At 36.7% G+C, this 24,307-nt stretch overlaps 2 protein-coding genes across 2 annotated transcripts in view; one reads left to right on the top strand and one right to left on the bottom strand.

The window, feature by feature from the left end:
• Nubpl (NUBP iron-sulfur cluster assembly factor, mitochondrial) overlaps window positions 1-9,601 on the top strand; it is a 114,244-nt gene extending 104,643 nt beyond the window's left edge. The window contains exon 11 of the mRNA XM_090371970.1: window positions 9,474-9,601. The gene's annotated coding sequence lies outside the window, so the exon portion shown is untranslated. The remainder of the gene's footprint in view (window positions 1-9,473) is intronic.
• Window positions 1-24,307, bottom strand: part of LOC150087304 (uncharacterized) — a 62,528-nt gene that overhangs the window by 641 nt on the left and 37,580 nt on the right. The window contains exon 4 of the mRNA XM_090372441.1: window positions 14,208-14,459. Coding sequence (XP_090228567.1) covers window positions 14,208-14,459 — 252 coding nt within the window. The remainder of the gene's footprint in view (window positions 1-14,207; window positions 14,460-24,307) is intronic.

The raw sequence follows: 24,307 nt of genomic DNA, 5'->3' as shown, positions 1-24,307 counted from the left end.
AAAGTAACGTGGCAAAACCACTATACTGTCACACAGCATGACATTTTCAATGATAATTTCATAACTGGTATCCTTGTTCACTAAGAAGTTGTAAGCAGCATTTATGAAGTCAGTTCATGTTTCTTTTTGAACTGTGGTCATCTTCCTTCAAAGTTAGCTGTTTTATTTGTAGTCCAGTGAAAATGCTTTATCTGATTTTCAATTCAGATGTAATTGACTGAAGGAACAATTACAATCCTTGTCAAAACCTTTAAAATTGCTTCATCGTCATTGATCCTAATTTGATCTGAAGTGGAAGTAATAGAACTTAAGGTGAATCCATCAGACTTCTGTGTTTAATACTTTTTAAACTTGCATGAGAGCATCTCTGCATTGCCATTATTTCCTTGTCCAGTGGTCCCCCACAAACTAGCTTCACACATTTCTTCTATGTGAATAGAATGTGTAATTGAAATACAGAGGGTACTAGGAAAGTTTTGCAATATGACGCAACAATGAATCACAGGAAGCTGCTTGTTGCTGCATGTTGAGACATGTTCATACATGCATAGTAGCCGCCGCGTCAAGTCTATGGGCTCAGTTATTCATTAGTAGTGAGAGTGTAAAGTGCTTGCGATGGCATCGTGGTCACGAAATGAGATAAGGACAGTTTTGCGGTATAATTTCGTGCGTGGCTTAACCACAGACCAGTGCTTAGAAGAAATGACTCTTGCACTAGATGATGATTGTCCACATCGTACAACGATATTCAGGTGGTATAGAGAATTCCAAAGGGGAAATTTCACTCTGGAGGATTCTGAGAGGCCGGGAAGGCCACGAACGTCAGTTACGGAGGAAAACGTTACTGCTGTGAGGAAAATGCTTGATGAAAACAGGCGAGTGACCTACCAACAGATAGAGGATACTTTGGGCCTAAATGCACCAGCAATTCGTTCAATTCTGCAAGATCATTTTCACGTGAAGAAACTTTGTTCTCTCTGGGTGCCGCATCAACTGACTGAAGAGCAGATGACACGACGTGTGACTTGGTGCCGGGAGATGTTAAAAAAGTTTGATAAGGGACAATCTCGGTATGTGAACAACATCGTGACAGGTGACGAGACTTGGCTGTACTATTACGATCTGCCGACCAAGGCTCAAAACAAAGTTTGGGTCTTTGATGATGACGACACACCCGTAATTGTCAGAAAATCCCGATCTGTAAAGAAGAAAATGATAGCTGTATTTTTCAAATCGAGTGGAATTGTGGAACGTGTCATTTTGGACACGCAGAAGACAGTCACAGCTAAGTGGTATACTGAACAATGCCTGCCTAAAGTCATTGGATCTATGAAGAACCTGCGGCCAAAGTCAAGAATGGACACCTGGTACCTCCATCACGATAATGCTCCAGCTCACCACACCAAAGCTTGCACCGAATATTTGACCACAACAGGACTGAAACTTCTCGAGCACCCTCCCTACAGTCCAGACCTTGCTCCCTGCGACTTTGCACTGTTCCCGCATGTGAAAATGAAGCTAAAAGGGAGGCGGTTTTCCAGTGATGAGGACCTTCTACGGGCTTGGGACAACGAGTGTGCTTTACTCCCTAGTGAAACTTGGCAGAACTGGTTTAAAGATTGGTTTCGGAGGATGGAGAGGTGTATTGAATGTAGAGGAAATTACTTTGAAAAAATTAAATAAACAAAGCTGTATTGCAAAACTTTCCTAGTACCCTTTGTACATGCACAAATCTGCCATCTATTTGTTTTTCAGGCTTGTGCTTTCATTAATAGTACGAAACTTAACAAAAAATGTATTTTCTACTCATTATTATGCAGGGTGTCTCAAAAATACACGGCATAACTTCAGGAATGAGTTCCTCATATGTAGACAATAAAAATATTTTATATCAACATAGTTCCGTAAATGCTTGGTTCCCAAGTTATTAACCGGAATGTCTTATCTCCCGCAGGTGATTTCCTTCATCATAAGGTACTGACAGAATCTGGTAGTTTCCCATTTCGACCATGTACTCAAATCAGGAGCAAGCGGATATGCACTTTATGTATGGTTTGGTGGACGGCAATGCTTGGAGACTTGTCGTTTGTACCACGAACGTTTCCCAGAACGAAGATATCCAGACAAGAAAACGTTTGAAGGTATCCATCGCCGCCTTTGTGAACATGGGACCTTTACACCTCGTGCTGCCGACAGAGGACGACCAAGGTCTACGACTCCTGAAGTAGAGGAGGAGATTTTGGATGTTGTGCATACCACTCCTGGAATCAGCACACGCAGAATAGCAATGCAACTGGCTGTTCAACATTTGACTATTTGGAGAGTGTTGCGAGAACACCAACTGCCATCTGCAACAGGTACAGGCTTTGTCGCCAGCAGATTACCCTGCACGAGTAATGTTCTGCCAATGGTTCTTGCAGCAGTGTGGTACAACTCCTCACTTTCCTGCCTTAGATTCACAGATGAAGCACAGCACACACGAGACGAAATCCAAAGCTTTCACAATCAGCATGTATGGGCTGAGAAAAACCCATGTGCAATTCTTTCATCACATCACCAACAGTGGTTCAGCCTCAACATCTGGGCAGGTGTTTTTGGTGATAAGTTATTTGGGCCCCATGTACTTCCAAACAAACTCACAGGGCAGGTGTACAGAAACTTTCTGGAAAACAACATGCCTGATTTCTTGGACGCCATGCCACTGATCATTCGTCAACAAGCACACTTCATGCACGATGGCACTCCCACACATTTCGGCTACCTAGCCCGCAATTACCTGAATCAAAGATTTCCTGGTTGGTGGATGGGTAGAGGTGGACCAACTGCCTGGCCTCCACACTCACCTGATTTAAACCCACTAGATTTCTTCTTGTGGGGCCATTTAAAGTCATTGGTGTATTCAACTCCAGTAGCTGATGTGGAAACTCTCTGCAATCAAATTTCAGGTTTTGAGAAAATATGAAACATGCCAGGAATTTGGCATCATCTTCACGAGTCCATGAGACATCGACGTGAGGCCTGTATTCAGGCAGAATTTTGAACAATTACTATAAGGTGATGTGAACAGTTCAGTGTCATAGACAAGCCTTCAATACTCGGAAACCAAGCATTTCTGGAACTATGTTGATATAAAATATTTTTATTGTCTACATATGAGAAACTCATTCCTGAAGTTATGCCATGCATTTTTGAGACACCCTGTACAGCAGGCCCCCGTTATAACGGGGTTCGCTTTATGCTGATTCGCTATAACACTGTTCTTATATTATAACGCTGTCACAGATCACTATAACGCTCTTTTACAGATTGCATTTTTGGCATATTTAACGAAATTGTTTCATTTTATGGAGCATTAACAGCATTAAAACGTTTCCCACGCAGACTTGAGAAAATTTCCCACGCTCAGTGAAATTTTCTCGCATGCTAATTTAATTGCAGTACAGTGACTTGTTATGTAGTTCCGAGATCAACATTTTAAAAAATGATATATTGCTTGTAATATTTGCGTTATATGCATTTATCAGAAGTCTAGTCATCACTCAGTACCATATTAAACATTGTGCGAAACAGACAGTTTAATTGAACGTTGTATCTTAATGCAACCAACGCAGTTACATTTTCGAAGAGTTAATAATGGCCGATAAGAATGAAAAAGCAACGTCTGAGTGCAGTATGAAGACTATAAATGTAAGAAAAAGACAATTTGAAAATTAAATTAGACATTTTGAAGCGAATCGATTCGGGTCAAAGACAAACGGATATGTGCCATAATTTAGGACTTGCAAGTTTAACTGTAAGAACAATTATAAAAAAAAAATACAGAATTAATTTTAGCAGTGGGAAAGATAGCTGTTCCACTGCAAGCAACTAGGGCCAGGCCGGCTATTAGGATTGAAATGGAAAGACAGACTAATTTTATTGAAGATAATATCCAATGCAGAATCCAATTAAGTTAAATATAAAAAAAAAAAAAAAAAAAAAAAAAGAGAGAGAGAGAGAGAGAGAAATTAGCCAATATGATGATCTGAAGAAAACTCACCTAAAAAAAAAAAAAAGTTGAACCATTTGAAACTAGTAAGGGCTGGTTGAATAGATTTAAAATCCAGGGAGAAGCTGGAAGTGCAGAAGGAGCCGAAACTTTCAAAAAAGAACTTGTTAAAATTATTGAAGAGGGGTATTATGTGTTATACTTCTCAACAAGTTTTTAACGTAGATGAAGCAGGACTTTTGTGGAAACAAATGTCTAAAAGAAGTTTCATATTGAAAGAAGAAAAAAACATGCCAGGTTTCAAAGCGGCGAAGGATCGGTTGACTTTATTGTAGGGTGGTAACGCTGCTGGGGATTTAAAATTAATACCCCCTTTTAGTTTATTTGGAAGAGGGCCAAAGTTCAACCCAAAATCGACACATTTTTCATGATTAAATTCATTAATTAAATTAAATCAATTAAATTCATGATTTTAATTGGAATTTTAAGTTTAATACGTAAGTAGTTACCACATAATTATATACGTATGTAATGCAGAATATTTTATACGTACAATTATTTGAATTTTAAATATTTTGACCGACATTTGTGCATCTTTTCACTACTGCTTATTATTGATTAGGAAATATCCTATGGCACCGACCGCAACTCACAAATACATGTTACCTTATGGGAATGCGGCGCTCGCTTATCGCGGATTCACTTAGCGCTCTGTTTTTACGTAACGAATTATCAGCGTTAAGTGGGGGTCACCTGTATACTTTGCTATTAGTATTCATTTACTATTACAATAGCTTTGTAAATAATTGCTGTTATTGTAGGCTTTTTAAGTGCAACACAGAATAAGATCCTATTGCACCATATGTATTTTATCTGTATAATTGTGTGTTCGTGGGACAGTTTTCATGCCGTGCAGGGTGAAAAACCACAAAATAGCTGACAGGAGGGGGGGGGGGTCATCGAAAGGCTTTGCATTCTAATTTCTCACTATCACTAAAGGTACATTTGAACTGTTCATCTTTGAAAAGTTGCCTTATATGTGGACCAATGAAAACACCGGCCTTAATCTTCTCTGTATTAAGTCTCTGGATTTTCTCTTCAAGTATGTGAATGCAGGCTCGTTCACTTCCCAAAGCCTTCACAAAATTTTTCACGAGCCCCAGTTTGATGTGGAGTGGTGGAAACAAAGCTTTATTTGGAGCTACTAGAGATTCAAATTCTATGTTCTTCATCCTAGGTATTAATGATTTTCATTGAGGCCAACTCCTCTTCTCATAGTGCATATCCTTGAACGACTATCCCACTTTTGTAGTCCTAATAAAATTGCGATTACATTTAAATCACCACATCTGTCACTTATACTTCTGTTAGTGGATGTTCTCCATGTTTGTGTATGTTTCTCTTTTGTGGATAGCACATGCAAGAGGCAGCATATTTCTATTGTGTTAAGCCTTAAGGCTAACCTAAAAGCATCTATAATTGTTGCTATTCTTCGGGAACATGCCTCATGTTCATTGCTGCCATCAGATCATCAACATCCTTACAAACAGCAAGTTTGCCTTCTGTTTGATAGAATTTATCAGTCTATTTCGAGTATGAAATTTTGTCACGTTCACATTATTATCTAGAAGATTACACTGTTGTAGCCTCGAGGCCAAAGCTCAGCCTTATTCTTCAGCAGTCAGAAATTCCTGATGAGGTCATTAAGTTGACTTTCTGTGATCTTATGTGGTTCAGAAGGATAAAGGTTTCGACAAAATGGTGGACCTCTTGACATAGATGGCTGCTATACTTCTTTGTGTATATCAAGTTGATGTTCATAAGTGTCTTCATCAGAGTGTACAGAAAAACGGTCAGGTGGTTCAGGAATAGGTAGTACTTCACCATGAGATGAATTGCAGATGGTATTTTTGGGTACGTCACTATCCACTTTTTCTTCATTGTTATCCCTTTTCAAATAGGAGGCACCATACAGAAGTAACAATCTGTGACATGATTTGTTGGCTCCCTCCATATCACGGGTACTGCAAAAGGCATAAAACCCACGCATTTAGTTTTGATGAACAGGTAGTACAGCATATGTGTGGAGCCCAGTTCTTGTCCTGGCCGCCTACTTTACACCAAAAGTACAAGAAATAGGCTTTTTTATGGCTGGTTAAGGGATGCTTTCTTGAAACTAACATGACTTCTCTGCATATGTAACAGAAGTCATCCAGACTATTCACACAATTACAGGTCATATTAATCTTACATGACACAAATACTGCACAAAACGTGGGAATCGTAGAGAACAAATCACGCATTTGAGGATTGCTGCAACAGAGTTTAAGACCCATTTGAGGTGACAGTGCCAATCACGTGATACTGAAACTGCATTCTTCATCATCATCAGCGATTTTCAATCCACTGCAGGATGAAGGCCTCTCCAGCAACTTTCCAGTTCCTTCTGTTTTGAGCACTGGCCATCCATTTACTACCCAAAAACTCGTGAATTTCATCTATCCATCTCCGCCTTTGTCTTCCAGGTTTTCTTCTAGCTCCTCTTGGGTACCATTCTGTTATTTTCTTAGCCCATCTGTCATCATGTCTTCGGGCTATGTGTCCTGCCCAAGACCATTTTAGTTCTTTAGTTTTGATAAGATGTCCTTTACTTGAGTTTGCTGCCTAATCCATGTGTTTCTCTTCTTATCTAACAGTCTGATTCCCAATATAATTCGTTCCATTCTTCACTGTGTAGTTCTCAGCTTCTCTTCCATTCTTTTGGTGAGTGCCCAAGTTTCACTCCCATAAGTCATGGTGGGGAGTATACATTGGTTCATTATTTTACGTTTCAGACAAACTGGGATATTGCTCTTCAGTATGTGACTATATTTCCTGAATGCTATCCATCCAAAATTTATTCTTCTCTTGACTTCCAGCCATTTATCATTATTACAGCTAATAACTTGTCCCAGATAAGTATATGGCTCCACCTTTTCAATTACTGCTCCTTCAATCATTATTTCCCTTTCCGTGGCATACTTGTTCATCATTACTTTTGTTTTAGCCATATTCATCTTTAGTCCAAAATCCTTACTAACTGTGCATAACTGATTAAGATTTTCCTCTAATTCTTTGGGATCGTGGCTTATGACCACAATGTCATCTGCAAATCGTAAATGGTTTAGGTACTCTCCGTTCACATTGACTCCTTTCTGCGACCAGTCTAATCTTCTGAAAGCTTCCTCAAGGGCAGCAGTAAACAGCTTCGGAGATATTGTGTCTCCTTGTCGAACTCCTTTCTCGATTTTAAATTTGCTACTGTCTTTGTCTAGTCTAATAAAGTAGGTAGCACTTTCATATATTTTCTTCAAAATCATAATATATGGGATATCTATGCCTTGTCTTTCCAGTGCCCGAAACATTGCCTTATGCTGTATGGAGTCAAATGCCTTTTCATAATCCACAAATGCCAGGCATAATGGTGTTTTATATTCATTTGCTTTCTCCATTAGCTGTTATAATATGTGAAGGTGATCCATAGTTGAGAATCCTGTCCTAAAGCCAGCTTGCTCTTTCGGTTGATTCTCATCATGTATTCTTTCTAATCTGTTAGTAATGACCCTTGTGAACAACTTGTAGATGTGGGATAACAAGCTAATTGGTCTATAATTTCCAGTTTCTGATTTATCTCCTTTCTTATGCAGCAAAACTATGATTGCATTATTCCACTGCTTAGGCGTCACACCTTTTCTAATGCACTTTGTGAAGAGCCTTTCCAGTTTTTGTATTATGTCTCTTCCTCCCAATTTTAACAACTCTACAGTAACTTCATCTTCCCCGGGGCTTTCTGATACTTTATTTTCTTCAATGCATGTTCTACCTCATCAGGAAGAATATCGGGTATGTCGTATGTGTTGCTACTTTGAAACTGCATTGTTGCCATGCATTTTGCTGTGGAGTGGTGTAGAGCTGTAGTTGATAATGAAGAGTAACTCACTATGAGACGTAAACTCTAATCTGAAAACAAGATCCAACTGCATAAAATTAGTCAAGATTGAGTATTTTCATTTTCATATTTTACGGGTTGACCCTGTAATTAAAGGAATATAACATTCTAGCCTCTTATTTGATCTCTGCTGATGAACAGCATGATAAAAATTATGTGTAATAAATAATGACCACTGATGGTGAATACAATTCAAGTATTAATACCGTATAAATGGTCATCTAGGCATAAGTAATTAATTTTCCCAATTCTAAAAGGGTATGTTATAACCAAACAATAAAAAAAAACTGTTTGATTAATATAGCAAGATTTCCTGGAAATTAACGTCTTTTTCCTGGGTAGCCGAGTGGTCAGGAGGGGGATGCAGTAGCACATCCTTAAGTAGACTGTGGTTCAAGCTCCTGATTGCTAAATACAGTCAATCTTCCATCCTGCAGTGGGTTGATAATGGTTGCAGTTTACCTTTTTTTTTTTTACATTTTGGGCATCTTTTTTTAGAAGGTATGCCTTTTTACTTTCATCACTGATAATAAAAACCTCTTTTTGCTTGGAAGTCAGCAGTTCTTCTGTTATTGCTGTGGCAACTTCATCATTCATCAAACTCCTCATATTCACTAACAAAATTCATATGCTCCTTCAAAGTCTTCATTTATTTACGCTGTTATCACATTCGCTTTATGGACCATGTTTTTTGGTGATATAATCTCCACAGCCACTCTTACTGAAGCAGATGATTATTACACTTGATGCAATACGGTCTAAAGCAATAACAATAAACATCAATGTGTTTCAAGTCTTTGTTTTATAATCTGTTTCTGTACCAATTTTTAAATGGACTTGAGCTATATCTGCTCTGTGTGAACAACAATTGCAACTGACCTATAATCAGTGATGTGCTGAAGCTGACTTGCGCGAGCCGATTGTTAAATTTTCAAGAATTTTGTGAGTTGGTTGTTAAACCGACAATGGCTATAAATTGTAGAGCGACATGCACTTCAATCCACAATGGCTTTTGGCACCATTTGTGCTTCCTTTCCCTTGCCCCCTTCCCTATGCTGCAGCCTGTGTAGGGATTGGCAGTATCTACTAGCAATTTTATAGGTATATTATTTCCAGCAAACATCCTCTTAATGTGTCCTGGGCCACTTCTTAAAGTAATGACATTCCCATGCTCTATGTCTGTCAAAGATTTCACATTTCTAGAATTGTTGTGAACCTGATAAGGTCATTACCCTAAGAAGAAGCGGCCCAGGCAAAATTAAGTGGATGTTTGCTGATAATGGAATTCGTCTATACTTTCAAATTCTCACAAAGGGAGAAACTGCCACATAGTTTCCAAAGAGGGCAGGGGTTGTTGAAAAAGGGCAAGCCAGTTAAAAATTTACCAGCACATCACTGCCTACAATTGATGTTTTTCAGAGTATATTTATGTTGTAGCTACCATGAACTGGCTATGTTTATGTAAAAGTACATTAACAAGTTACTGCTGTCTTTCAGAAAACGCAGAACAGATGATCACACAGATGCTAGCAGTGGAGCAATAATAGGACAACTGTACCGAGCTTTGTATTAACCATGCAAAATGACATTATTTCTCATGTGATAAAAATGGACTCTGTAATACGCTAACCAAAATTTTGTAATAAAAGAATGTTTACACAGAAAAGTTTATTCTTTCACAGGGCTATGATACTGTGTACAAAAGAGTATTTTTTATAAACTGGGTTTGTATTAATGGGAATTTATTGTATACAAGCTGTGTGGCAATAAAGTTTCTAGACTGGTGTTGTAGTCATGTTCACTGAGTTTGAAAATAATGGAAGGGATATGTTGAAGTTCAAACTTCCTCCAACAGATAGTGGTGCAGGGATTGTCCGGTAGGCTGACAGGCTGCAAGTAACGACCAGTATCATTAATATTCAGTGTCACAATTTTGCAATAGAGCAATGAATGAATATCAAATTTTGCTTTAAACTGGAAAAATCTGCAACAGAAGCAGGTTTCAAAGGATTGATGATGAAAAGTTGTTGAACCAGTGTGTTTGAATGGTATAAGGTGTTCAAAGATGAATGTTTGCAATGACCCAAGAAGTGGGTGCCACAACCTCTCAAAGCGAGGACAAAGCTGTAAAAGTTTAGGAAATTGTAGCAAGAGATCATCGTTTAGCCCTCTGAATGATGTCTGATGAGTAGGATATGAATAAAGAGATGATTAGTCAAATCCTACATGAAGATTTAAGGAAAAAGGTCTTTGCAAAATTTGTGCCTCATGGATGAGCAGAAGCAAAAGAAATGTCATGTGAAGACTACATCCAGACTTCTAAAGGCAATCCTAATTTCCTCAGCTGTATTGTCACTGGAGATGAGCATTGGGTGTTTTAATACAACCCACAGACATCAGGGCATGCAGTGGACTTTAAAATCATCACCAAGATCCAAAAGGTTTCATTTACAGAAATACAAGATCAAGAATATGCTGATCAAGTTTTTTGGCAAATAGGGTGTGATTCACAAGGTATTTGTACCTGAAGGGGAAGAGCGTCAATGCTGTGTTTCTTCAAAGACTATTGAAATACATTTCCCAGGTGAAGCCACAATTTCAACAGAATGGCAGCTGGTTCTTAATGCATGACAATGTCACCACCTATTCTGCACTTGTTGGGAAGACATTTCTGACAAAACATGGCATTGTACAGTTTCATTTGGTTTATTATGGCCTTAGCTGCCAATGTGCCAAAAAACAAACAAGCAGTATACAGATCAATAAAAATTTAACTGTCAAACTGAACATAATCTCTCTCTCGTCACCTTTGCTGACTCCTTTCGGAAAATTTTAGAACAGTAATAAGTGTATTCAATCTGGTGGTGATTACTTTAAATAAAAAAATAAAACCATTTTTGAGTTCTTTGTGTTCTTTTTATTGCACAACTCTGAGAACTTTATTGCCACACCTTGTATATAAACTGAATGTTAGAGTTAATGGTAAGATCCTGCAATAGATTGCAGGCTGGCTAAAAGGAAACAAGCAGGTCATCATAAATGGTCCCAGTGAGCTGTTTGTTTAGGGATTTATTAGGTGCATCGGCAACTATGGCCATAGTGCACCATCCCAGTGAGCTCTATGTTGGGTCTCTTCCTATTTCTGATTTTCATAAATTATACAAGTATTTCTCTTTGATATACTTGTATAATTTATGAAAATAAATTATACAAGTATAAATTATCAAAGTTTGCTGTGATTTGAAGATGAGAAGGATGGTTAATAATTTGAACAAGGCCACGTTACTTAATAAAAGACAGTGTTTTATGGACTTAAAAATGGCAACTAAAGTTTAATGCCTCTAATGTAGAGTTATTCATCTGGGGAATAGAAATCTTAGAATCATTAACAAGAGAGGAGCTAAAAATGGTGCAAGACAGAGAGGGACTTGGGTGTTACAATTCAATCAGACACACAGTTTTGCATTAGTAGGGCTGGGAGAGTATGTGGTGTCCTGTCCATGATTTATGGGACCTCTGCTAGTAGGGAGAAGAATGTCATTATAAGATGATTGTTAAGTTGCAAACCTTTCTGGAATATTATATTTAGGATTATTTATCCTAGAGATGGTATGAAAAAAAGACAAGACTCTAGAGAGGGTTGAAAGAAGGCCATCGAGATCAGTGATAAGTGCAGGTCGTTGCACATGCAATGAAAGGCTTAGAACATGTGGACCTCAAAGTTTGACAACTAGACATCTAAGGGGAGTTCTGAATGAGGTGTAAGAGATGCTGAAAGGGTTCAATAAAATGAATGAGGAAGGTCTGTTCTCCCTCATAGGCAAGACAAGAACCAGGGACAGAAAATTTCATAGAATAATGGATCTCACAAAGTTCACCTATGGGCACCAAGTTGTTGAACATTGGAAATAAGTTACCCCCCCCCCCCCCCAATGTGGCAGAAGCAGTGAGTCTGGCTAAGTTTAAAGCAAAAGTACACATTTACCTTGTTGGAATGGGAACAACAGTATGAATATTCTATTTTTTTTTTTTTTTGATTGATTTGTGGACAGACAGATAGTGGAAGGCATGCTTCCCAGCGGCTAGGACGTCAACCAGAGGCACTAGAAACTTGTTTCCTGTGCTGAAGGGCTAAATGCCTGTCAAAATTTTAAATTTTATATTGATTTTATTGTGTTTTTTAACAAAGTCATGTTCATGGCAAGACCACGAGGTTTTAGATTTTAAAGTTTTATTGTTTTAAAATTAAAGTTTAAATTGTTGTTGTTATATTTTGTTGAATATAATATTGAATCAATGCAAAATTCCTATTTAATTATCAGATACGGATTGTAGTGCATATGGGCTTATTGCCCTGGTGACACATTGAACATGACATCCTTCTGAAATGACACCAACTCTTGATTCTAAAGCTGTGGAGCCAACATAACAAAATTACCAGCATCATCCTCAAAGAAATAGACTGTAAATTCTAAATGATGCAATTCCACACCAAGCTATAACCTTAGGAATTTGCAGTGGTCATTTGTTGATCTGTTGCAGATTTCTGTAAGACCAATACCAAAATTTACATTTATTTCCAGCACCACAGAAGTGGAAATTTGCTTCATCTGTCATTAAAAGGTTGTTAATTAAATTTGGACTATGTTACAACAATCCTTGAAAATCTTGGAAAAACTGAAGGCACACTGCTTTATCATCTTCACTCAATTCCTAAGTATTTCAGCTATCTTGTATGGCTAAAAGTGCAAGTCCGGATGTATCAGCTCAAAAAGTAGTTATTATGAATTAAAAACCATCAGTTACCTCATTCGACCCTGTCAATTATTACAATTTAGTAGCAGAAGCCCATATCATCATCCATTGCCAAGGAATGTTGGTAAACTGTACAGCACCTTATAAAATATGGTAAGGTGACGTTGTGACAGTATTTAGCATACACACTTTATGCACCCATGAGGGAATTGTGTTCTGTTAAGTTTTTGTGAAGCTTGCTTAGGTTTCAGCAGAGATATAAAAGTTTTTTTAATATTACTGTTTTTGTTAAGTTTTCCAGAACACATGAATTGTATAAAAGAAATAAGTGCATGCAAATGGTGATTTAGATCAGTGGTCTCCAAACATTTTTGGTTGCGCACCCTTATTTTACTTAAAAGGACTAGCATGCACCCCAGAATAAAAAATTAAATATGTTTTTTTTTTTTTTTTTTTATTTAGAAAACATTTACATGGAAGGCATTATATCTAAAATCACATATAATTTAAAAGATCACAAATAAAAAAATACAAAACAAAATTAAATTGAAGTTCAAGTACAAAATGCATGTACTTGGATGTGCATGATCGATGGCATGATCAAATAAAGCTGTGCGATCAAACAAAGCCACATAATAAAGTATTAAAAAACATTTATTTATAATTTTTATTTTCAATTACATTTCGAAAAACTCAAGTTTTCAAAATTAATAAATATTGATTTATTGTGGATTATCTTGCGCACCCCACTTTGGAGACCACTGATTTAGATTATAGAAAGTGTACTGACTTTGTACTGATTTTGGGTATGCAACATGACAATCACTTGTCCTGTTGCACACTCAAAATAGCAGTGCAATATCCATCCTACCAAAGGAAGGTGAATGCAACATATTTTTTAAAAACAATACTGCTGAAGGAAAAATTACACAAACTAAACGAAGGGAGAAAAAAAAATGTCAAACCTCAATTTCAGTATTTTTAGGATATGTCTTAAATCTTACAAGCTATCTGCCCCATCATACTTTCAGCATCTTACCCATAAGCATGGTGCAGGATGGCTAAAAATTTGATTCTTTTAAATTTACATTTTGAACATCTTCCGTGAATGTTGCACCTTTGATAATCCCAATATTAATAAACAAGATAATAGTGATTTTATTTGTGCTATTTCTGCCTACCATGTCACGAGTCTGTAAATTTTATAATAATTTTTGAAAATGTGTAGCATCTATCCCAGCTTTACTATATATGGTGTAGCCTTTACTATTGAACTGTTAATAATATTAAGGATTTTGTGAATTTTCAAGAAACCATTTAATTACATAAGAACACAAAAACTGAAGAAATGGTTGCATATTTCTGGAGTAACAATCTGAAATGTTAATATAATTAAAATTTCAGGACTATCTATAAATATCTTTATAATAACTGTTCAACTCCAAGATAGTTAAAACTATTTTTTATTATAGTTACCTGTTAATTTTCCTGCATTATCTGGATGTTCTTCAACTAAAATATCATAGAGTTTTTCAGCTATAGACTCTTTTTCTTCAGAATAAGAGAAGCTTAGGGATTCAGGAGCTGTTCCACATCTAGAGAGCAAAGCATCTCTTCCTGCAGTAAACTGAATATATTCATTCCTCGCTTTAATAACAGCTGCTTCAAGGTCCTTGGGGTTGTTCAGGAGATACCGAAGAGTTTGTGGTTCTAGTTCCAGCAGCATTCCTAAATTTAGTCAAACAATTATATAATGTTCACTTAATGTCAACAAAAGTTATATATGTTTTTAAAATACTATTTAGATTTAGGATTGTATTTTTCCCAGCAAAGTCTACTAACATACATATAATCAACAACACATTAGAATCTCATTAATACAAAGTTAAAGGAACCTAAATAATGGAGGTTTGCCAAAAATCTCAAAACACAATCATTCTCTTACCTTTAATCTTTGTCTAACAGTACTAAGAATAATATTTCATTTAGATTTTATTTTATTTATAAGAGAACCCATGAGAAAAGAAACAACAAAATTTAAATGAAATTATATAATTAGTTATTATTGTTACTATTTAGTTTTTAGGAGCATTAGCAACTAAGGCCATATTGCTCCAGGGATATGCGGTGGTCATTCCCTGATCTTTCCGTATCCTCTGTATTTGGTGGTCACGAGCTCGAACCCCGGTCTAATCAAGAAGCGTGCTACACACTGCTGGTCCTGCCTGCCTGGCTACGGAGGCGCCTTATATATAATTAGTATTCACAAATAAAAGCAGAATCAAAGTATTAATATTACAGAAACTTGAAAACCAATTCACTCTTTAATAAATTTATTTAATTTAAAGAAAAAATACAATTTAATTTGCACAGTTTATTTTACATGCATTCTTAACTACAGTGCAGACATTATTAATTGTGCAACAGTTTTTCATTATTATCATTTTTTAATATGCTTGCTTCTCACTTCCTTTATTGGTAACAAAAATTTCATTTTGCTTGGTGATTTTGACAACTCTTCTAGTATTGGCATTTCTGTAGTATCATCACTAACCTTAACAACTTCCTCAAATTCTCCAACCAATCGATATGCTCCTTCAAAGTATACCTTCCCTCAATACTGTCACTCATTTGCTGGACTAAGATTTTGATTATATTCTCAAGAAAGCCAATCTTTGTGAAGTAACTGAATGTTAAATATCATCCCACACAATAATAACATTATTCATAATGTTCTTCTCCTTCTAAGTTATGGATCAACTGCAGGCTTTAATATTCTCTTTAATATCAGGCAGGCTTTTAATACACTCTCTCTCTCTCTCTCTCTCTCTATTATAAATAAATAAAACTAATGTTATCAGGAAGCAGGTTCTTCAGCTTGAGTGTCTCAGTAGAATGTGCTGTACAGCAATCTATTATCATTAAAATGTTACTTTCTTCTGAAACCAACCTTCTGTCCACTCTCAGTAACCAACAAGAACAAAATTTTGACTACAAGGATAATAACTAAAAAGAAGTGCGCTAACTTATTATACCATAATACATATAATTTAACTTGATAGGAGATACGGATTTTATTCAATAATGTAGTAGGAGATATGAAAGCTCAATACTGTAAGCTCGATATTGAAACATATATATGTAAACTTCATAGCATAACTAGTGCATAGTGTTATTAGTGCATCGGAATATAAGTGTAGTGTAGTATTTTTAATTATATTGAAATTTAATCAAAATCATGCCTCAGACCAGAGCAGCAAAGCAAAAGGCTCAAGGTGATGGGAGTGCTGTGGTTTGGGGGAGAACTGAGTGGGGTAGTTGTCCTCTGAATCACAGCTTTTTGAAATGGAATCTTTGTTTGATATTTGTGGAACTATCACAAACAGGACATAATATTGCCAAGGATGATCATCTGTGTGCTCGATGTAAGGAGTGTGAGGATGTTAGATACCAACTCAACGTTGTTATGGGCCTTTATGAGAGCTTAAAGAACAGGGTTGATGCCATCAAAGGATTTAAATTGGGGAGCCCATCAAGTTTTCAGCTGCCCACATCAACACCAGAGCTTGCACTTGATCATCAGGCAACACAGCAGCAATCCCTAAGGCAGAATTTGCTGGTCCTACAGAAGCTGGTTATTATCGGTGACTATTATCAGGGAAATGGTAAATATATTGTGCAAAAAGGATATGTGGAATACGACCAGGGTATATCTGCCAGGGGCAAAAGTTAATGATATTATAGCGAAGATTTTTTTTTTTTTTTTATGTGAACCCCAAACAGAGAGGTATTAGAACCTATAGTACTTAGTACTGTGCTTGGGTTGGACGTAGAGAAGACGAAAGAAGATATTTGTTGACATTGGACTTGAACTTCTGTAGATTGTAATTTTCAGGAAATACATATGAAGGAAGGTTGTTCCAGAAAGCAGCAGTTGAATGAATAAATGAGGAAGATGAAAAGTTGGTTCTGTGGGTTTGAAGTTGGACAGTAAATGGATGTTGGCGGCACGTGTTCGGACTGTTTTGAAAGAGAGAGCGAGAATTATAGATGCCAATTCAGAAGAACAGTGCCCATGGAAGTATCTGTAGAAGAGGCATGCAGCAGAAACAGTATGTCTATGAGAAAGCGAGTGGAGAGACTCTGTTAGAGATGAATCATTAATTAACCTAACTGCCCTCTTCTGAATGGAATCAAGCAGCCTGAGAGAGGTTTTGGGGAGCACCACCCCAGATGTGGGAACAATATTCCATGGCAGGGCGGATTTGCGATTTATACAGAGTGAGCAGCAGTTTGGAAGAAAAGTAACGCCAAGAGCAAAAGAGGAAACCAAGTTTTTTAGATGCAGAGGAAGCAATATTTGTAATGTGCTTGTGCCAAGAGAGATTAGAAGTCAGGGTAATCCCCAAAAGAGATATATCATTTTGCCTAGAAATCGGGGTGTCACTAAAGATAAGCATAGGAGCAGAAGAACCTTAATAGAAGATATCTTTTAAGGACACAAAGAGTGATATTGTTGTATACATTGGCATTAATGACATCAAGAGTAGGAGATCTGTGGACTTACTTAACAAGTATAAAAAAAAAAAAAAAAAAAAAAAAAAAGTCTACAAATTAGGGTTAAATTTGAAAGAGGTAGGCCCAGAAGCATAACACGATGTTGAGGAAAGGGTGTTAGAAAGAACATCCTGTAACATCTGTAAAATCCTGTGGTGTTGAAACCAAAAATTAAAACTGTATTACCTTATGTTTAATAAACCCACCCTTAGCAAAGGATTCACAGCTTTTTGCTAAACTAGTGCTCCCATAGTCAGTAGTGGATCTTAACAGAAAATGTGCATTATCTCGAAAACTGTTCATTAGCGGTCTGATGTTCATTGGGACTTTTTTGCTTATTTTAGTTTGTACTTCTCACCTTTAAATTATTGACCATCATTTTTGAAACACCCTGTATATTAGTCTAATAGATTAACAATGGCTGCAGGCAGGGGTGAAAGTGATTCTTGCACTGCTATTCGAATGAGCAGCAGCCTGGAAAGCAACCTGCTGGGATTTCTAGTACTGGGAGTCAGCGTGAAACAAGTAAATACGTGGGCTACATTCGGATAACAAAGACTAAGAACAGGTGCATGTATACTTACATATACACCAATACTAAGAGTATAGTAAATAAATTTGATGAATTTGAGGTGCTGGTCAAGACATCAAAGGTAGATATGGTTGGGATATCAGAGATGTGGTGTCACACAGATATAAAGAATGCAGAATTTGAATTTTGGGAGTACAATCTGTACAGAAGGTGGAGAGGTTATGCTGTTAGTCAGGAAACACAAAATCGAAGGCAGTGCATCCAGTTGATATAGGTGGACAGTGCAATGTTGAGTAAGTCTGGTATTACAGACCTAATGACTCTCATGAGTACAACAAACAACTGCACAATGAAAGAGAGTGGGCTAGTAAATCAGGATGTCTTACAATGGGGATTTTAACTTTCCAGACTAGAACTTGTGGGTTGGTCACTTGCACACTAGCAAGATTTTGTGGATTTACTGGATGGCTCTTTTCTACAGCAGCATGTTCGAGAGGCAACCAGAGGGGGGGGGGGTAATACTCTTGATCTGATTATCAGCAGTGATTATTCATGAATTAAGAATCTGCAGATAAAAGAAACACTAAGTGGCAGTGATCACAGTATACTGATGTGGGATTTCCTTAAAGATGTAACTACAATCGGGGGTAAAAGAAGGGTTTTTCTTTCATAAAGGTGACTATGGTGATCTCAGATAGTTTTTAAATTCTATACAGTGGGACCAACTGATAATGTTACCAACAGTAAATTCTAAATGGGAAGCATTCAAGGAATTAATTTTGGAAGCTACTAAGCTTTTCATGCCAACTAAGAAATACTGTCAAGATTTAGGCCTAAATAGATGTCAGATGAACTAATGAGACTTGTGACAGAGAAGAAAAATGAATGTGATGCATAAAAATTAACACGAGACCCAAGAGCCTATGGTACATATAAGCTCGTCTGTAATCAAGTCAAAAAGGATAGGCAAGCGAAATCAGATTACGAGAAATTGATGGTTTGACTGCTGATGATCCTGCTCAGGAAGTTGACAAGCAATGAGTATTTTGCATCTACATTCATACATGAGGAATGCTGAGAGAGGTGGAGGCCAGAAGTTTATCAAACTCTAATAGGGAGGAGCTAAATGACTAATCACTGAGAGGAAAGTGGAGGAGAAATTAATGTTAAACATAAAGGCACCTGGGATTGATCTGATCTTTCCAGTTATATTACAGGAGGGAGCAAAAGAAGTAAGCAAATGGCCATAATTCTAAGATTATTCTCACATTCAAGTGTGGTCCCCGTGGACTATGGAAATGCAAAAGTATTCCCAATTCACAAAGGGGGATCAAAGGGTGACATGACAAGTAATTACAGAACTGTTAGGTTAACTTCTGTTCTGGGGAAAGTAATGGAGTCACTAGTTAAAGAAGCAATGCAGAATCATCTAGACAAGACTGAAGTTATAGTTCACACACAACATCGGTTTGTTAAGGGGAAATCTTGTCTGACTAATTTGACTGGATACTACAATGTGGTCACAAAGAAACTTGTTGCAAAAAATAATTTTGATATCATATACTTGGCATTCATTAAAGCTTTTTAATACTGTTGCACATAAAAGGCTGCTGTATAAACTGGAGCAGTATGGCATTAAGGGAATGTTGCTGATGGGGACAAAAGAATGGTTCAGTGGGAGAAGACAGGTAATCAATGGACACTGCTCTTTATGGACTAATGTTATTAGTGGAGTCCCCCAGGGTTCGGTGTTGGGACTATTATTGTTTTCTATATTTATCAATGATATAGATGAAGGTATAACAGGCTTAATGTCCAAGTTTGTAGATGATACAAAGATTGGCAGGGTTGATAAGGATAGTAAAAACTGCACTCTGCTGCAACAGGATCTGGAAAAGTTGGGCAGATGGGCTGAGAGGTGGCAACACTGATGTTTAACATTGACAAATGTAAAATGGGTATACTCTGGTATACAAGTTACTCTGGGGTTACTGTATATGGGTAGCAGTAACCCCAGAGTAACTTGCCAACTGTGAGGCAGGGTAGTGGAGAATGAAAAAGACCTGGGGGTAATTGTGCCATCAGATAAAGTTTTCAGAGTAGTGCAGACAGGCTTTAAAATTACATTTAAAATTACAGTGATATACAGGAACTTTGCTAGAAGGGATAAGGTGGTGATTATCCCTTTGTATCAAGCAATGGTCAAGCCACACCTTCAGTACTGCATACAGGTCTGGAGGCCTCATTTTAGGAAGTATGTAGAGCTGCTGGAATGAGTACAGAGAAGGGCTTGTTATTGTTATGTTTGTTATTTGATTTTTAGGAGCATTAGGCTATATTGGCTATATTGCTCCGGGGATAAGCGGTATTCATTTCCTGACCTTTCTGCATCCTCCGTATTCGGTGGTCACGGGCTCGAACCCCGGTCTAATCAAGAAGCGTGTGCTATGCACTGCTGTTCCTGCCCACCTGGCTATGGAGGTGCCAGAGAGAAGGGCAACAAGATTGGTGAGGGGAACAAAGAGGTGCTCTTACCAAAAAGGCTTAAGTTCTGCAAGTACAGTGTCTGGAGAGGAACCTAGGTGATTTGATTGTAGTGCATAAGGATTTGATCAGATTACGAACTTCAGGGGACATAAATTCAAATTGAGGAATGACAGCTGCAGAAATAGATGTGCAGAAATTAGCCTTTATCTAGTGAGTGGTTGATTGCTGGAACAAACTTCCATGTGTCATGGAAGGTGATAGCTTAAATAAATTCAAGAAAGAACTATATAAACTTTTGGAGCAAATGGATAGGGTGTGTGTGTGTGTGTGTGTGTGTGTGTGTGTGTGTGTGTGTGTGTGTGTGTGTGTGTGTGTGTGTGTGTGTGTGTGTGTGTGTGTGTGTGTGTGTTGTATAAGCTTGCTTTCTTGCATCATGTGCCTCTGCTAATGTTAACTACTTTAATACTTGACTTGAAAAATTATCCAGACACAAGCAAGTGCAATTCTGTACTGACATCTGCTTTTCAGCATAAAAGAATAGTAATTATTTCTTTACTTAACTTTCCACCATTGCAAGACTCTCCTGGAATAGTTAATGTTTTGCTTGGGAATAAATTAAACTTTAATTAATTAGAATTGTACCATGCTTTGTTATTAACCACACAAAATAACATAATTTGTTCCCCATGGGATAAAAATGAGCTTTTTTTTATCCCATGGGGGTAAAAAAAAAAAAAATTTCGTAATAAAAGAATATGCAGAAATGTCTGTTCTTTAGCAAGGGAATGATATATAAGAATTTTGTATAAACAATATTCTACTGTATTTTCAAATACAGTTTCATTTAAAAAAAAAAAAAATCTTATTGCCATTTAAGTGTGACACAACATTTCAGCTATCTGACATATATACTAGAATGCTAATACAGTCACAAATACCAATAAAAAAAGAAGTATTAAAGGAAATTTTTAATGTTTAATGAATAGTTCTCAGTGAAACTTTCTCTTTACATTTTTTTTTCACAATATAATAACATACTGTCTTTATTCTAGTGGACATTGGCAAAGAGTTATTTCCAAATTCCTTTACAGCCATAAAAAAAAAACACAGCCAAACAGCTATTGATGTATGTATGAACAGCTTTGATATTTAAAACTTGTAAAATGAGAGTGGTGGCAAAAAGGCTTAAATGTAACCCTGATTGTTGCATATTTTTAGTACAGTAAACACTGGAAAATCTGGCACTTTACAACCCTGAAGTATTAAGAAAGCAATCCAGCACTCATATTGACGATCGCATTTGTCTTTAAAAATCATGCAAAAAAGGGTGACATTTCTCTCTTCCTAAGACACTTCGGAACTACCTTGTCCTGTAATCTGTTTTTATGGCCTGTAGGATTTAAATTTCATTGATAATGTAATGGTCTTCATCCTCATAGCAGAACAAACTTGTCTTTTGCAATGGTACTGCACTACAATCAAACAGATAGCCTCCCTAAAAGGTTAATTGGCCATCTGTTTAAAAGGCGAGACTGCTACGACAGCTTGACTCAGAACTAACCAGTCTCCTAATCAACAGATATCAGGTGGTCTCTAGTAACAACATGCAGACAAAACAGTTTTAAAGAAGTTGACAGCAATTCAATGATGTGACTATGTGACTCATGAAATCAGTTACCAAAGTAAAATTAGATTAAAATCATGCTTCAAAGCAAAAGAGCTAAAAGTAATAGGAAATGCCTTGGCTCAGAAGAGAACTATCAATGACAGTACTCTTGCAAATCAAAGCTACAGGCTTGCTGTAGCTTTGATTTGCATTGCCATCTTTTTGTTGAATTATATGCAGTGGGATGCAACATGGTCAAAGAGGATGTTTTTGTGTGGTGTGCTTTTGGTGTCCAGCAATGTGCCGGATAGTTGAATGCTTAGTGGGTCCTTCTCTTTTATGTCTTCGAGGGCATCAACACTGCAAGAAATAAAATAGAAAAATCCAGCAAGTATTCAGGTGTTCAACACAATACTACATACTATACTAATGCATCACACAACACAGCATCTGTGCTGGTCCACAGAAAGTAGTTTTTGTCAGTGGACAAGCACAGATGCTGTGTTGTGCAATGCACGTGTATAACAATTATTTGAAAATAGCATTCAGTTTTTGAAATTGTCCTTAGAGTGAATTAATGCTTGACTTTTCATCAGTAGACTACAGTGCTTATTAATTTTATTTCTTCATTTTTTTTAATAGTTCAACATTCTGAAAATTTGCATTTTTTGGCCATTACAAATACTCATTAGTTTTAATGAAAAAAATTATTAATTATACTCAGATTTTCAGAAAAATATTGGTAGCATAAAATAGAAACACAAATCAACTAATCACTGCCAAATTTAAGTTTATGGAGGTATTAATTGCACGAAACTTCAGCATTACTGCAACACAATAAATGAAGCCAATATTTACAAAAGACTGAAATTAATGTATTTCAGTGAAAAAATAATAAATTTCTAGTAATTCTGCCTTATATGTAATGAATATTATAAACATAAAACAGTAACATGAAATCACTCTTTTTTTTTTTACAGGGTTTAAAAACTGGAAACTTTTGAAAGCAAAATAATTCAGGTCAAGGATTCAGGACCTTAATACAATATTCTGAATATGGTCTCACCATCGTTTTTTAAAGAGGAATAATAACATCCTTCTCTCTGCTACCAAAGGTCCTATAGGTCATTGATAACACACCCTGAGCTGGCCACCTGGTTATACTGCAAAGAAAACTTCATAAACCCTAAATCTTTCTCATTCAGACCAACCTTTAATTCCTTGCTTCCGGTCAGTAAGTCACCCCAAATTTCTTTTCCCCAAACACAAGACATTTGGTAGGATTAAACTACAGTTGACATCTTTTAGGCCATATCTGCACATCACAAATAATGCTTCCTCTGCATAAAAAAAAACCTTGACTTTTCTGTTTTTTACTCTCGGTGTTACTTTTCTTCCAAAAACCTATTGATCTGTATAAATCTCAAATCCCCACCCCTAGCATGGAATATTGTTCCCACTAAAGTGGTGCTCTCCCCCCCCCCCAGAACCACTCTCACTCTCTCTCTCTCTCTCTCAAAGTACATAACTCTGTTCAAAGAGGGCAGTCGGGTTAATTAATGACCCATCTCTTCACTCTCTCTATCTCAAAGATATTCAGTTTCCACTCTATACCTCTTCTAAAGATACTTCCATGAGCACTGTTCTTCTGAATTGACATCAGTAATACCATTCTCTTTCAAACCAGTCCGAACATGTGGATCAATTAGTCAACATCCATTCACTGTCCAACTCCAAATTTAAAAAAACTAAGTTTTCCTCTTCCTCAACCTTTAATCCATGCACGGTATTAAGTACAATAGGTTCTAATACATTTCATATTTGGGATTTTTATTTTAAAAAAAGCCACGACTAGAATATCATAATTACATAAACACAAAGACAAGGTCATAATGTCACACAAAGAGCTAATCTATATATAGCTGATGCTTCCACTTTTATAAATTATTAAATGTTCACTTCTCTTTTTAATCTTGTTTTCTTATAAATAAAATATTGTTTGTTGATGTTTAACTTATGCACTTAGTGCATTTATTCAAATCCATGTTTAGTCGATTTGAATAAATCTACAAAACGTGGATTTGAATGTTTAGTGGTTTATTTCTTTTCCGTGGTCTTTCACACTGTGATGTTTATTGTTAGCTGTTCAATGTTTTCACTTTTTCATCCTCATCACATTCTGCTTGTGGCACACAGCTCAATATGATATTTAATGATATGTAAGTCAATATGATAATTATATGTCCATATTTCTTTTAAGCTACATTTTGCAAATTCTCATTTATAATCATTCCCAGTCCATTAATGTATTGATGAACTTTCTGTAGTTTCATCCCTTTCTCCTGTTTTTCATGTATCTCCTCTTATTCTTAACCTAATTATAGGTTTTTAATG

Source organism: Mastigoproctus giganteus, chromosome 4 (assembly GCF_048544385.1).
Source record: "Mastigoproctus giganteus isolate SK-2022 chromosome 4, ASM4854438v1, whole genome shotgun sequence".
Taxonomy (NCBI): domain Eukaryota; kingdom Metazoa; phylum Arthropoda; class Arachnida; order Uropygi; family Thelyphonidae; genus Mastigoproctus; species Mastigoproctus giganteus.
The sequence above is the reverse complement of the archived record's forward strand: the minus strand, read 5'-3'. Positions and strand labels throughout refer to the sequence as shown.